The 15753-nt window shown below is 52.3% G+C and overlaps 1 protein-coding gene across 1 annotated transcript in view; it reads right to left on the bottom strand.

The window, feature by feature from the left end:
- Window positions 1-641: 641 nt before the first annotated feature.
- Window positions 642-15753, bottom strand: part of CCDC183 (coiled-coil domain containing 183) — a 35920-nt gene continuing 20808 nt past the window's right edge. The window contains exons 7-14 of the mRNA XM_032770790.1: window positions 15490-15618; window positions 13936-13996; window positions 11042-11142; window positions 9767-9927; window positions 8766-8931; window positions 2558-2686; window positions 1770-1866; window positions 642-778 (exon numbers count right to left, since the gene is read on the bottom strand). Coding sequence (XP_032626681.1) covers window positions 642-778; window positions 1770-1866; window positions 2558-2686; window positions 8766-8931; window positions 9767-9927; window positions 11042-11142; window positions 13936-13996; window positions 15490-15618 — 981 coding nt within the window. The remainder of the gene's footprint in view (window positions 779-1769; window positions 1867-2557; window positions 2687-8765; window positions 8932-9766; window positions 9928-11041; window positions 11143-13935; window positions 13997-15489; window positions 15619-15753) is intronic.

Raw genomic sequence — 15753 nt, 5'->3', positions numbered from 1 at the left:
CCCTCCGCAGGGACGCCTGCGGGAGGTCCACTGGAGCCGTGGGACTAGCAGACCCTCCGCAGGGACGCCTGCAGGAGGTCCACTGGAGCCGTGGGACTAGCAGACCCTCCGCAGGGACGCCTGCAGGAGGTCCACTAGAGCCACGGGAGCGGCAGAGCGCCCCCCATGGTGTGCTGCCGTGCTTGGTGCAGCAAAATGGCTAGAGCCGGCTCTGGTTCCCACTTCCACAGTTTCAGTGACAACAGATGAAAACACAGCAACTGCCTGCCCACCAAGACTCAAGTGCATTGCGTGGGTGTGTGAGAGAGGGCTTGAGTCGCATGCAGTGTTATCAATCTCTCTAGGTGGTATCTCTCTAGATACTGTAACAGGCTGTTGAAGGGAGCAGGGTTGTGGAACTCCCTTGTGATTGGGAGTTGGGGTTGCAGTAGACTTGCCTTGTGGAGGGGGCTTTTTTTTTCTGCATTTCAAAGGTGAGCACCTGACAGGATTGGGCCCTCACCAGCCTGGCCCTGGCACCTTGCAACAGCTTCTCATGGCGCTGAGTAGGCCTGGGCAGCACGACACCAGCCGAGGAAAGTGAAGTACTTTATTGAGTCGGAAATAAACTTGCTTTTGGTTTGAGATGGTGGTACTGGACCTTAGGTGCCTTTCCGGCCTCCCCGCTGCTTCTTCTTGGCAGCCTTGGTCATGGTTTCAATCAGGCGCACACCCTGCTTTTTGATCTCGTCCCGGTTGGGCACGTAGCTGTGGTCAATGTCAGCAAAATCAAAGGCATCTGCAAAAGACAAAGCCTAGTGAAGCAAGCTGGGAAAGCACGTGGCACAGGAGTTGCTGCTGCTTTTCAACTGTAACACCTGGGGGCTAAATCCTCAGCAGAGGTCACTAGTATTAGGGCTGATGGCATCTTTGTAGGCCTCAAGCCGGCAGTGGGCAGCACAATCACGTCTGCTTAAAGAAATCTGGTGCTATCCAGCAGAGTGCAGTTACCAGTACATTCCTTGCAAGCTACATTCCCATTCCCAGTTCCTCAGACTCTAAGCTGTCAGGACTCATCTCACTAAAATAATTGCAGTGTTGCTATTTTTCACTCCATATGATGTTTTCTATAACACTCCAGCTCCTGGATCTATGTGATTATGTGTGAATCTCAGCTTTCATTTAAAAGAAACCTAAGTTTCTAGCTGTAGTGGTTGTAGAATAAAGCTCAAAAGCTTGAGGTTCCAACAGCAGAAGGTGAATAAACAGAGCTCAACATGAATTAATCTTTAAAATCGCATGAAGTTTAAGCCAATCTGATGCCTTTGGAGCCTGACTCCTCATTTTTGATGAGGTTAGCAATGCTATAACTAGGCAGGAGAATGGTGAGAATGTACATAAATAAAAGGTGAGAGATATTTACACTTGACTGGAGGTTGCTGATGGACGGTTCAGAGTAGCCCATCGGATTTGTCCATTTCTTACTCTCCTACCATCATGAAATCCCCTAGACTGTAGTGAGAGCCCTTGGCCTTAAAGGGAGGGATGTGGCTCCTCACACACAAACTCTGAGCCACAGGAGTAACTGGCAACTGCAGATTTCTAGAGCAGCGCCAATTTTGTCTTAGCCAATGGGGGTCCATGTCTGACCGTTCAGGGGAATGCAGCTGACGGGACCCTGAAGTTACGGAGAATGGAGAGGCTGTTGCGAATGTTGCTGAAAGCTGTCCCCAGCAGCTGGCCGAGATCTCCATTCTAACTACAGGTCCTCAATTCCAAGATCCTCATACCTCTAACGGCATCTTCTTCATCCTCAAAAGAAATCTTCAGGTTCTGACACTCATTCCTTGTACTTTCCTCCAGGAAATTCCTAACGTTCACATAGGTCTGTAAAAAAAACACTTTAGGTTAAATATTGTATAGGTGGGGAGGCAGGCAATGGACACAGGGTAAGTCTACATTTCCAGCAGAAGAGGTAATTTCCAGCTCAAGGAGACATACCCATGTTAGCTCTGATCAAGCTAGCATGCTAAACATGGAGCATAGCAGCAGAGGTGCAAGCAGTGGGTCAGGCTAGCCACTGGAGTACAAGCCCATCCAAGGCATGAGGCATGTAGTCAGTGTGGCTAGCTTTATAGGCCAGGACGGGTCAGCTAACCTGAGTGTAAAGCAGCACTAAACTCTGGAGCTGCTGGGATCACAATGGTGCAATCCATGGCTGGGACACAGAGTCTCTGGTTGCTAGATATTGCTTCTTGAGATCCTGATTTGCACTATTTTTACTGCACAGTGCTCAGATGCTGCTTGGCAGGGGCTTATACACACAGGAAACAAATGAAAGATGAGGGCAGCTGCAATGTGCCTGAGAGTTCCTGGCAAATTACCAGTGCAGCCCCTTTGGCTGGGCAAAGTTTGAGTATCTCCAGCCCATCAGCATGACTGTGTTCTGGGACCTCCTCCAGGCTTTAGAGAGAGGAGACCTACTGCCTGGACTTCAGTAGCAGTGCAGCTGTACCTGCTGCCTGGGCCCAGCCTCTCAGGGGAAGGCCCCCGAGCCTGTCAGGGAGGAATAGCACACCTCATTGTTCTCCTCCCTGCTGAAGTTGTAGGATGGAAGGTTGGTCATGACTTTTGTCAAGTGCAGCAGCTTTGTCTCACAGAACTGCAGCTTGTCGTAAGTGTCACTGGTGTCCACGCGAATGTCACCCTAGGGGCAAGGAGACAAAGTGATATAGATGATGCCGTCTCCAGAGATTCCTTCCAGGGCCAGTGTCTGGAGTGTAGAGGGAGCCAGCAAGTGGGAACAAACACCCAGGAGGTTCAGGATGGGATGAGAGGCCTCAGCAATTGGGGAATTGCCTGTCCAGGCTCAGTGCTGGGCAGAGGGACATTTATAAAGTGCCTTTCCCCACATGGCAGCAGCCCGACCGACTGGGATGTGTTTAGCATCTGAAAAGCATGTTGGATTTGTGCCCAAACAATGAGAATGGGGCATTCACCACTCAGCTCTAGCCACACACTGAGCTCGGCCACCCAGCTTCAGCACTAGGCTCTGCTGAGATCCTGAGCCTCTCATGACCTTTGGCCTCTCCTGTTCATTCCGAGGGGAAATGAAAGCTTGTTCTGCCATGGTTGCATACAGTGAGAGTCTATGGCCATGCAGCAGCTGCAGTGCCTTCTCTGTCTCCAACTGCCACGTTACTGAACTCCAGAATCCCAGCCTCAGAGAAAGCAAAGGAGGCCTGGAGCCTTCCCGCTGCAGAGAAACCGTTGGGATAGATATATCTATCAGTTCTTTGCCTTTGTTTACTATGCCTTCTACCCACACAATTCCAAAGATATATATATTAGGGCTGTTGATTAATTGCAGTTAACTCACATGATTAACTCAAAAAAATTAATTGCGATTAATTGCAGTTTTATTCACACAAACAATAGAATACCAATTGAAATTTATTAAATACACCTCTCCCACGATATAACGCGGTCCTCAGGAGACAAAAAATTTAACTGCGTTATAAGTGAGACCACATTATATCAAACTTGCTTTGCAGCCCCTGTTCCTTGTTCCCTGACTGCCCCCTCCAGAGACCCCCATCCCTTATCACCCCCAGGATCCAACCTCCTACCCGACCCCCCGTCCCCTGACTGCTCCGACCCTTATCCACCCCCACCCCCTGACATGCACTCACCGGCAGCGGCGGGAAGTGGAGCAGCCCAGCCCCAGTCTGCTCTACTCCGCCTGCTCCCAGCCATGGCACTCAGCTTCCTGCCGTCGGTGAGTGCAAAGAGGTTGGGGAAAGGATGTCCCCCCACCCCCCCACTCACCTGCGGCAGGAAGCGGAGTGATGCAGCCACGGCCCCAGCCGTGTCGCTGGGGGGCAGCTGGGGAAAGATCATGCACTCACCTGCGGTGGGAAGTGGAGCACCATGGCTGGGAGTTGGCGGAGTGGAGATGGCTGCAGGTGGGCTGCTCCTCTTCCCACCGCCGGTGAGTGCAGGGAGGTTGGGGAAAGGACATCCCCTCGTACTCACCTGTGGTGGGAAGCAGAGCACTGCGGCTGGGAGCTGGCGGAGTGGAGGCGTTGGGGCCGGGCTGCTCCGCTTCCGCTGCTGCTGGTGAGTGTGCGGGGGATCCCTTCCCCCAAGCCCCCTCCCCTGAGCAACATGGCTGGGGCCAGGGTGAGGGAAGCAGAGCAGGCTGCTCCCGCCCCCCCACTAATCCCCCAGGCCACTCTGGGACTGCGGGGCCCCCAAAAGTGCCCTCCCACAGCTCCTGCCCCCCAAACCCTGGGGGGGAGCCCTTGACCTCCCCCGAGACCCTCTGCCCCTTATCACACCCCTCAGCCCCAGCCTGGCACGACACCATTAACACGCCGCTCAGAGCAGCATGTCAGAGCTTTACCGTCTTGTATGCAAACTCGCGTCCTATCGGGTCGCGTTATATCGGGGTAGAGGTGTATTTGGGATGTTTTTCTACATTTTCATATATACTGTATTCTGTGCTGTAATTGAAATCAAAGTGTATATTATTTTTTATGACAAATATTTGCACTGTAAAAATGATAAACAAAAGAAATAGTATTTTTCAATTCTCCTCATACAAGTACTGTTGTGCAATCTTTGTCCTGAGAGTGCAACTTACAAATGTAGAGTTTTTGTTACATAACTGCACTCAAAAACAAAACAATGTAAAACTTCAGAGCCTACAAGTCCACTCAGTCCTACTTGTTGTTCAGCTAATCGCTAATACTAACAAGTTTGTTTACTTTTACAGGAGCGTAGATGTGCAGGACTCACCCCTGCGGTGCCTCCTGCTGGCCGTCCTGGGAATTAGCTCACTTCCAGCCAGGAGCACCCTCTGCAGGCCAGTGATCCACCTGTCCTCTGCTGGCCCCCGTGTCCCTACCAGGACCCCAGTGCCCCTTTAACTGGGTCTCTCTCTCCCACCCCACTATCCCCACTTTGCCTCCGTATTGGCTACTGCCCAGTCTCCATCTAGCCCCCATTCACTGGGGCAGACTGCAGTATCAGCTACTCATCACTGGCAAAGGAGTTTGGACCTGCTCCTTTGCCTACCCCTGGGCTGCCCGCTGCAACCCCCAGTACCTCTTGGCCTTACCCTAGGCTGCAGCCTGGGGTTTTCAGGCAGGAGCTCCCCAGCTCCTCTGCCTTTCCCCAGCCCTGCTCCACTCTAAGTACCTTGTTTAGCTCCCTGCAGCCAGGCCCTTCTCCCTCTACATACAGAGAAAGACTGTTTGGGCTTCTGGCTCACATCCTCTTATAGGGGCCAGCTGGGCCTGATTGGAGCATGGCCACAGCTGAGCCTGCTTTCCCCAATCAGCCCAGGCTTCTTGCCCCAGCCACAGCCCTCTCCCAGGGCTGTTCTAAGCCTTGAAAGGCAGGAGCAGGGGGACCACCCTGCTACAAGGAGATAATGCCCAGGAACCCAATAGATACAAGGAGATAATGCCCAGGAACCCAATAGATACAAGGAGATAATGCTGCCCTCTTCTTATTTACAATGTTACCAGAAAGTGAGAATAGGCACTTGCATGGGACTTTTGTAGCTGGTATTGCAAGGTATTTATGTGCCAGATATGCTAAACATTCATATGCCCTTTCTTATTTTGGCCACCATTCCAGAGGACATGCTTCCATGCCGCTGATACTTGTTAAAAAAAATAATACATTAATTACATTTGTGACTGAACTCCTTGGGGGAGAATTATATGTCCCCTGCTCTGTTTTACCTGCATTCTGCCATATATTTCATGTTATAGCAGTCTCTGATGAAGGGACATGTGAATCTGTAGTGCAGCTGGCACGTAAATATCTTGTGATGCCTGCTACAACAGTGCCATGAGAATGTCTGTTCTCACTTTCAGGTGACATTGTGAACAAGAAGCAAGCAGCATTATCTCCTGCAAATGTAAACAAACTTGTTTGAGCGATTGGCCGAACAAGAAGTAGGACTGAGTGGACCAGCAGGCTCTAAAATTTTACATTGTTTTATTTTTAATGCAATTTTTTTTAAATAATTCTACATTTGTAAGTTCAACTTTCACAATAAAGAGATTGCACTACAGTACTTGTATGAGGTGAATTGAAAAATACTATTTATTTTGTTTCTATACAGAGCAAATACTTGTCAAAAATAAAGTGAGCACTGTACACTTTGTATTGTGTTGAAATTCAAATCAATCTGTTTGAAAATGTAGAAAACACCCAAAAATATTTAAATAAATGGTATTTTATTATTAACAGTGTGATTAATCTCATGATTAATTGTGATTTTTTTAATCACTTGACAGCTCTAATATATATATACTAGGCCTTCTACCCACACAATTCCGAAAATATAGATATATAGATGATATAGATATAAATATACCGTATATACTCGATCATAAGCCCATTCGTTTATAAGCTGACCCCCTCAAGATGGATAAGTAAAAATGGAAATTTTTTATGACCCATTCATAAGCCGACCCTATAATTCAGGAGTTGGGAAACGTTGTCTCCCAGGCCATCAGGATAAGCTGCTGGCGGGCTGAGATGGTTTGTTTAGCTCGAGCGTCCGCAGGCCTGGAGGTAAACCTAAGTAAACGAAGTGTCCCAGCAGCTTACCCTGACGGGCCGGGACAGCAACTGGTGGGGAAATTTGGGGGAGGGAGGGGGAAGCTGGGGGTCAGGGGAGTAACCCCTGTGACCACCCCCCAGATGACCCCACCCCTAGCCCAGGACCTCCACACTCTCCCCATCCCATCCCTTCCCACCTTAGCTGGGGCAGGCCAGAGGAGGATGTCTCTGGCCTGGACGGAGCTGCTCCAGCAGGCCAGGCAGCATGGCTGCAGCCTGCAGGCCTGGAGCTGCAGCTGTTCAGAGGCTGGGGGGAGAGCAGCATGGCCAGAAGCAGCGAGACTCTGGCCCCGCTTCTTCCCTTCTGGCTCTGCTGGCTGGGCTGCCTCTCCTTGCTCCCTCTGTTGGGCGGAGGGGCTGTGTCCCACCTCTCCCTCACTATACCCGTTCATGAGCTGACCCCCTTCTCTGGTGCTTCCCCTTTTTAATAAAAAAATTCAGCTTATGAATAAGTATATACGGTATCTTTGGAACTGTGTGGGTAGAAGGCCTAGTAAACAAAGGCAAACAACCGAGGACACGACGGAACGGACTATAAATGGTGCCTATGATTTCTGCAAATCAGGGTCGTTTATTGATCCAGAGTCCCGTGTGGATAGAGACGTGGTTTTCGCTGGCTCCCCGCATCTTATGATCAGAAGGAAACTCGACTGGCCATCGGGACCATTCTGACCTTTGGACTCTAGTATAGTATGTTTGGGGTGTGAATGTGGAGTGAGTAAGGTTTGTTTTATAATCAATGAAGAGCATTTAGAGTATTACATACTGACGCTGCATCCAGTATCTGCCTGCTCCCCCTCCTGTAGGGAGACCTTTATTGCAGGTCTAACAAAACTCTTCAAAATATGACCCAGATATAAACTGATGCAGGGAGGTCTGCCTGAGTCTGCAGCCAGCCAGCATGAAGCAGGTGCTCTGAGCGGAGTGAATCTTTAGGAGGGGACTTTCTATTTGAGTGGCGGGGACAAGAGCCCTTTTAGGTGATGTCTGCATTGCTTGCAAACCCATTCTCTCATTGAGCTAGTTCACATACAAATAGCTACGTAGCAGTGGCTATGCCAATGCCAGGTGCTTCAGAGGGAAAGAACTGCACAGGCAATCATCAAGTGATCCATCCCCTGCTGTCCAATCCAAGCTGTCAGAGGTTAGGGACACCCAGATTGGGGCGCTGGAACAAGGGAGGCCAAGAGGCCATGGTCCGTCCACTTTTTGCCATGGCCCTGGTCCCTACACTTTCTCTTTTCCATGAGGCCCCGTCCCCAGCCAGCTGAAACCCGGCTTGGGTAAGAGAGCACGGGAAGCCTGGGCAGCTGTGGGGAGTTGTGGGGAGGCCCGAGTGCAGCTTCCAGCCTGTGTCCCAGGCCCCCCACACCAGGCAGATGGAGACTCTGCAGCTCCCCACAGCAGCACAGATGGTTCTTACTATGACCCAGCTGCAGCTCTTTGGCCCCCAGGGTCCCACCCTCAAGCCAGGCCTGAAGCAGGAGTCGGGTTGGAGTAAGAGCTGCATGGACAGCTGTGCCCCCCCACACACACACTTTTAGGAAGAATTTGTCACCCCTGCACCCAGAGCATGGGGTTGACTCCCCGCCCATCCTGGCTATTAGCCACTGATGGACCTCTCCCCCCTGAACTTAGCTAATTCTTTTTTGAACCCTGCTATAATTTTGGCCTTTGGAAATGGAAAGAGCATGCAATCCGCTGTGTCTGAGCATGTGATGGGGTCTACAGGCCCCACACTGAACCGGGTCTGAGAGCAGAGCAGTGCTGGACTAGGCAGGTGCAGGGCACAGTCCCAAAGGAGGAACACTGGCAGCCCAGAAAAGCGTGGAGACACAGGGGTGGGCACACCAGGCTGATGCTGAGAGCTGTACCAGGAGTGGCAACAGCTTTGTGAAGGCTGCTGTAGCAGCATGGAGAGCGAGCATGCAATACACTGCCCAAGAGTGAGGGAGAGAACCGCTTCTCTGTGGGAACGACAAGGTGGCGATGAAGATGTAGTGGGTTTGGGGGTGAGCCTAGTTACAAGCTCCCAAAGCAAATGACATGATGCTGAAGAGGTAGGAGCAGAGAGCCCTCTCCTGCCCAGCCCAGCTCTGCAAGGTGACAGGAAGGGCAGGAGGGAGGGGATTTAGGGCACATACATGGCCAGGCACAGTGATCCCGCACAGGCGAATCAGGAGGTTGTCAATGCCATTTTCAAAGCTGAGCAGAAGCTCCTGATTCTTCAGCATTTGGGTGTGCACTTGGTGTAGCCGGACCTCTTCCACCTCCAAATTCTTCTTCAGTTCTTCCGCCAGTTTCCTAGAGCTAGAGGGTGCACACACACATACACACACATGCACATGCACACACACACAGAGGCACACCCACACACATACACACACGTATACGCACACAAACATATACACACATACACACACACACAGGGCCAAGGGAGGCTGTTATTCATTCGGATTATACTTATGGAGCCCCATCCACGTAGCATCTGGATGCTCTTTACATGGCTTAGGTAAGCACTATCAGACATTGTACAGGAGCACACATGCCACAAATCCTGCACCACAGCAACGTTAAAGGGCAGGCATGGAGGAAATCTAACCAGTGGGCCCCTTGCCTGGGATTCTGGAGCCTACAGCTGGTGGCAGCCTGGGCTCTGAAGTGCATATTACAAGGCCTGGCTTCCATGTGTTTCCAGGAGGGGCAAATTCTGGAAGTGAAGGCCTGCTGCTGAGAATGCCCTGCTCCCTCCAAGAGGGACCTTGGTTCTGCACAGCTACGTGCAGTAGCACTTGTGGGTCTTGGACACATACCAGAATCCTTTGCCCCAGATGCCATGTCATCTCTTTTGAAGAACTGCTGCAAACAGTGCATAGGATTCCAGTGGAATTAAAGATGGGCCCTGCAGAAACGCAGAGGACCAAATGTGTTGGTGGGGGGAAGGGAGCAGGCTGTGAGTATTTAGAGGACATCAGATCCCATCCTCACACCCAGAGCACCAGTAGATATGGGGCTGGCACCAACCATGGTAGAAAATGCACTCTGTGAGCCTGAATTGCAACATGTGTCCTGTCAGAAGCTAAGTCATCAGGGTGAAGACCCAGGAGCAGGGATGAAGACCCAATGTGCAGGGGTAAATATGTACCTTATGGAGCTTGGGGTCTGGTGGAATTTCAGCTCAGAACGTTCCAGTTCCAGCTCCTTCAGCTTGGCCTCCAGCTCCTCATGCTTCTGCTTACACTCCACTATCTGCTGTTGCAGGTTCTCCCCAGTCTTCTGCTGGGCCAGGAACCTCCCTGCGATGTCCTGGCCAGAAGGGAGGAGGAGGAGGAGGAGGAGGCATCAAAACAAAATGCATCAGACCAGGAAGAATACAGGACCCATGAGATCCCAGCTCCACTTTCGGAGTGCGGGGAGCTTACACCAGCCATGCAGATCAGCACTGCCCTGTTACAGGGATATTATCACTATTTTAGGGGCTCATTGGAGGGACTTCTCAGTAGGAGCAGCACAGCAACAGGCTGTGGCCTTGGGGTCCCACATTAGACCCCAGCAAAGCCCCTTAGATGTTGCAGGTGGCTTCTTAGCCCTTGTCTAAGGCCATCCCTGCCTACTGGGGCCTGGCATCAGTGGGCCAGATCCTGAGCACTGGACTTACTCCTCAATCCTTAATCAGGCAACAGTTCCAATTCAGAGCTGAGTCAGAAGCTCGGATCTGACTCTCTGATGCCTCTTTTCCCTTGGCGCATGTCCCAAGGATCTCGTCCCCTCACGACACAGTGTCTGCTGCTTCCTTAGCTCTGAAAATCAAACTGCTCTGGTAAACTGGAGCAAACAGAGAAGGAAAGGAGCAGCACACTATCCAGCCACATTGTGCCAAGGCAGAAGCAGGCTCAGACAGCAGCTCCCAGCACACAGGATGCCCTGAGAGAGTCGCCAGGATGTTCTCAGCAGTAAGGGCTGTTGAGAGAGACAAGCACTCAGCTCTGGGGGAGTCTGCTCAGGTTTCTGGGGATACCACGCCCTAGACACTTCAGAAAGTGAACACGGGCATAAGCATGGTCACCCCGGTACGAATATTACATCTCCTTAGCAAAGGCACATCCATGCTCTTAGCTGATCCCTGGCCTGGCGGACAGGACAGGACAAGGACATGGGCATGGCATGGGGGAAGCTATCCACACCCCGGAGTGCTGGAACAATTTGTAGAGTGGAGGTGCTGAGACCCATTGAACTAAATGGTAAACCTTGTATATGATAGAAACTGCTTCAAGCCAGGGGATGCAGCAACAAACCCTGCACCCCTAGTTCCAGCACCTATGTCCACACAGGACAGGAGCTTTCAGCCTCCAGGGCTGACAATCTGGCATCACCTCCCTTGAAGCAAAGCGCCCAAGCCATGTAGCCCTGAGTGCCTTACCCAGAGGTGTGAGCACTGCACTGCACACTTTATCTTGTCTACCTCAGACGTCACTTGGGCCTGATGCTCAATCTGGGCTTTGGAGGCCTCCAGCTTTGCACCTAGGCATGTGGAGGAAACAGCAGAGAGAAGACCAGTTATATCCCCCGGTCTGGGGCAGGCTTGGTGGCCAGAGAAGGGGGTGGAACAGGGCAGGCTTGCAGGGGGTTCACGGAATGACATCTGAAAGACGGCCAGGGGTTGGAGCAGCAGGAATGAAGAGTCTATGGGCAAGGTATAAAATAACAACTGAGCTCAGATAAGAGCTAGAGAGACATTCCCTAAAACCTCCCAGAACTCCCACACACAAATCTACAGCAACATGGCCAGGGACAACCCACTTGACCAATGAAACACTAGGTTAAGCATTTGAATAAAAGACAGGCTCTCATTAGGTAATCATGCCCTGCTCCTAGCAAGGTCTGTCTCCCACATTAATGCCACCCTTAAGCCAGGTCCCTCTGTCCATTCCCATGCAGGGCCAAAGAAGAAAAACCCTGCCTGGTATGCAGCGGCCCAGAGGCAGCTTCCCGAGTTGTATTGACAACTGTGTCAAAAGGACAGACTATCACTATTAAATTTGTACAGGGTTTCCTGGTTCTGCTTGCAGGCTAGCTAGGCTAAGGAGGGTCTGTGCAAGGGAAGTGTGCAATCTGGCCCTTGAGCAGCCAGTCTGCAGCCAGCCAGCCTAGAGTGAGGTGGAGTAAGTTGCGTCTCTCTGTTGTAGGGAGCAGCCTGCTTTGTCTCTCTCTGGTGTTGGTTCTTGTGTGTTATTGTTCTGGAATCTAAGAAAAAGGTTGTTTGATGTTACAACTTCTAACAAGAATATTTATGTTTTTTATCTAACTTCTCTCTGTGTGTTCCATGAACATAACACTGCCCACACAGTGGTGCCCCACCAAAAGGCTTAAGTGGTGCAGGTAGCCTTGGGTTGGGCTGAATTTTACCCAGGCTTGGGGTCAGTGCTGTCCCCATTGACCTAAACAAGAGCAGGATGAGGTCACATGGGAGCAGACGTCTCCCACCCGGAGCTGCCAGTGATGAATACTCATTGAGTGTGTCCTCTGGGAAAAGACCCCAGGGAGAAGAAAAATAGCCACTCCCAGAAACCAGGATTGTCCATCTCCAAGCTGGATATTCATACCCCACCTCCTGATACCCTGCCTCAGGCCATGGCCAACACCTATTTTCAGTGGACTTGGGATGCTGCCTGAGCCTTCGGCAGGCTACACCTTGGAGCAGTTCCCGGAGTTACGAATGCTGCACCCTAGAGCAGCTCCCGGAGTTACAAATGCTGCACTCTGGAGCAGCTCCCGGCATTACAAACGCTGCACCCTGAAGCAGCTCCCAGAGTTACGAACGCTATACCCTGGAGCAGCTTCTGGAGTTACGAACGCTGCACCCTAGAGCAGCTCCTGGAGTTACGAATGCTACACCCTGGAGCAGCTCCTGGCATTACGAACGCTGCACCCTGGAGCAGCTCCCGGCATTACGAACGCTGCACCCTGGAGCAGCTCCTAGTGTTACGAACGCTGCATCCTGGAGCAGCTCCTGGCATTACGAACACTACACCCTGGAGCAGCTCCTGGAGTTACGAACGCTGCACCCTGGAGCATCTCCTGGAGTTACGAACGCTGCACCCTGGAGCAGCTCCTGGAGTTATAAATGCTACACCCTGGAGCAGCTCCTGGAGTAATAAACGCTACACCCTGGAGCAGCTCCCGGCGTTACGAACGCTACACCCTGGAGCAGCTCCCGGCGTTATGAATGCTGCACCCTGGAGCAGCTCCCGGTGTTACAAATGCTAGACCCTGGAGCAGCTCCCGGCATTATGAACGCTACATCCTGGAGCAGCTCCCGGCGTTACGAACGCTGCACCCTGGAGCAGCTCCCGGAGTTACAAATGCAACACCCTGGAGCAGCTCCCGGCGTTACAAACGCTACACCTTGGAGCAGCTCCTGGCGTTATGAACACTACACCCTGGAGCAGCTCCCGGCGTTACGAATGCTACGCCTTGGAGCAGCTCCCGGAGTTACAAACGCTACACCCTGGAGCAGCTCCCGGCGTTACAAAAGCTACACCCTGGAGCAGCTCCTGGCATTACAAATGCTGCACCCTGGAGCAGCTCCTGGAGTTACAAACGCTACACCCTGGAGCAGCTCCCAGCGTTACGAACGCTACACCCTGGAGCAGCTCCTGGCGCTACAAACTCTGCACCCTGGAGCAGCTCCCAGCATTACGAACGCTACACCCTGGAGCAGCTCCCAGTGTTACAAATGCTAGACCCTGGAGCAGCTCCCGGCATTATGAACGCTACACCCTGGAGCAGCTCCCGGCGTTACGAACGCTGCACCCTGGAGCAGCTCCCAGAGTTACAAATGCTACACCCTGGAGCAGCTCCTGGAGTTATAAATGCTACACCCTGGAGCAGCTCCTGGAGTTATAAACGCTACACCCTGCTACAGCTCCCGGCGTTACGAACGCTACACCCTGGAGCAGCTCCTGGCGCTACAAACTCTGCACCCTGGAGCAGCTCCCGGCATTACGAATGCTACACTCTGGAGCAGCTCCCGGCGTTAGGAACGCTGCACCCTGGAGCAGCTCCCAGTGTTACAAATGCTACACCCTGGAGAAGCTCCTGGAGTTATAAATGCTACACCCTGGAGCAGCTCCTGGAGTTACGAATGCTACACCTGGAGCAGCTCCTGGAGTTACAAACTCTGCACCCTGGAGCAGCTCCTGGAGTTACGAACTCTAACCCCTCAGGGTACTGGGCTCCAGTCCCTCCTCTCCATCAGCATGTGCACAGCAGAGGAAGCTTCCAGTAGTGGGCCTGGCTGAAATGCACCCTCACCTTTCAGCGACTCATGCGATATCAGCGCTGGGAAATCCACGTTGAGGTCTCGCCTGGCCTGCTGCAAGGAAATTAGAAGCAACCCAATGAGTCATAGAAAAGCATGGGAGGAAATGAGGCACCTGGCCCTCGCCAAGCCAAACTAGCCTCAGGGCAGAACCAACCCAAGAGGTCAGGTCCCCGGTAATGATCCTCAACCGGGGGATCCCAAAGGACTTTATACACAGGGGCCAGGTTCTGGCTAGATTAGGTGCTTATCTGGCCCCCATCACCGCCGGGTCTGGCTGCCTCCCAATCTCTAATGTCTTTATCCTGCACAGCTGTGCAGTTGTATTAGCCCCATTGTACAAATGGGGAGCTGAGGCCCAGGGACTTGCCTAAGGTCACCCAGGGCATCTGTGGAGGAGCAGGCAGGTGAATGAAGGTCTTACAAGTCCTAGGTCAGCACCTGAACCACTGGACGATCCTTCCCCTCTGATCTCGCGTCCACCAGTGTAACTCCAGAGCGAGTCCACTGACGCCTCCCGGCCTGAGGCCCAGGGCCGTGTACCTCGCATCGTCGCTGACTCCAGGGAGAAGAAACTGTAAAACACCACAGCTGTGTTTCACACCCTCTCTGCCAAGGTGTCAGCCATGACACAGGGATGAGGCCCAGCACACGTGGCCATCACTCATTGAGCCAGTGCTGCCATGTGGCCACCTTTGGGGTGGGATATAGCACCCCTCCTGCACCAGTGACCTCCTACTGCTCTCTGGCTAGGGAGAGAAGGACAATTTCTCCAAGTGACCCTGAAGGGGGAGCCTTAAGTAGGTGAATGGCATTACCCAAGCTGGGGCCTGGCTGGCCCCGGGGATAACAACTCATTTCTTGTATGAGGAAGAGGATGGTCCTGCAGTTATAGTACAGCACTAGGACTCCTGGGTCCTAGTCCCAGCTCTGCCACAGGCTCATTTTGTGACCTGGCAGAAGTCACTGCCCTGCTCCGTGCCTCAGTTTCCACATCTGTAAAGTGGGGATAATGGTACTGATCTACCTCACGGGAGGTTGAGAGGCTTCATTCTTTCTGTTTGAAGACCCCTGGCTGGAAGGAGTGATGGGGGCAAAGGACAACTGTAACCAAGAGCCAGGCCTTGGGTTTCTGGCTCATCCAAAGAGACATTTCCAGCAGTGGCCCTGCTGAATTAAAGGAGAGAATCGCCTAGGACAGGTCCATCTGCAGCAGCTGGAGTCAGGGCAAGGGCTCCATCACCCACACTGCTGCCAATGGAGATCCCTCTCCCACTCAAGCACTGGCTGTGCTTAGCTTCTGGGATCCAAGGAGACCCCAACCCAGGGCTGCACTTCACATTGGGTTCCATAAATCAGGCCACAGGAGCTGATGATCACTGGGCAGCTGCAGCTCACCCCCAAAGCATCCTGTGCTAGGAGCTGTCAGGGTCGAGAAAGCTGTCAACATTCCCCTGCTGGGGCGAACTTCCCATTCATCATCCTCGAGCCAGGCACACAGGGTGAGCTCACTCACCTTTCTGCGCCCAGAGCTCACGTGGACTCACCACTCTCCTGTGCCGCTCGCTTGCATCCTTGACCCGGATCCTGTCAATCTGCTTCTTTTGGAAGTTTAGGGAATTCTCCCTGAACCTTCTCTCTGCAATGAACTCAGTTTCCATATTGGTCATATCCATCTGGAGCATGGCACAGCCAGGGAAGGGAATAACAATCATGAAATCAATAAAGCCCCTTCCATGTCAAAGTACTGCACAAGCTGCATCCCCACAGCACTGCAGCAATGCAGCCACCTCTGGGGCAGAGGGTGGTAG

The sequence above is a fragment of the Chelonoidis abingdonii genome, chromosome 24 (genome assembly GCF_003597395.2).
Source record: "Chelonoidis abingdonii isolate Lonesome George chromosome 24, CheloAbing_2.0, whole genome shotgun sequence".
Taxonomy (NCBI): Eukaryota; Metazoa; Chordata; order Testudines; family Testudinidae; genus Chelonoidis; species Chelonoidis abingdonii.
This window is presented reverse-complemented; position numbering and strand designations above follow the sequence as displayed.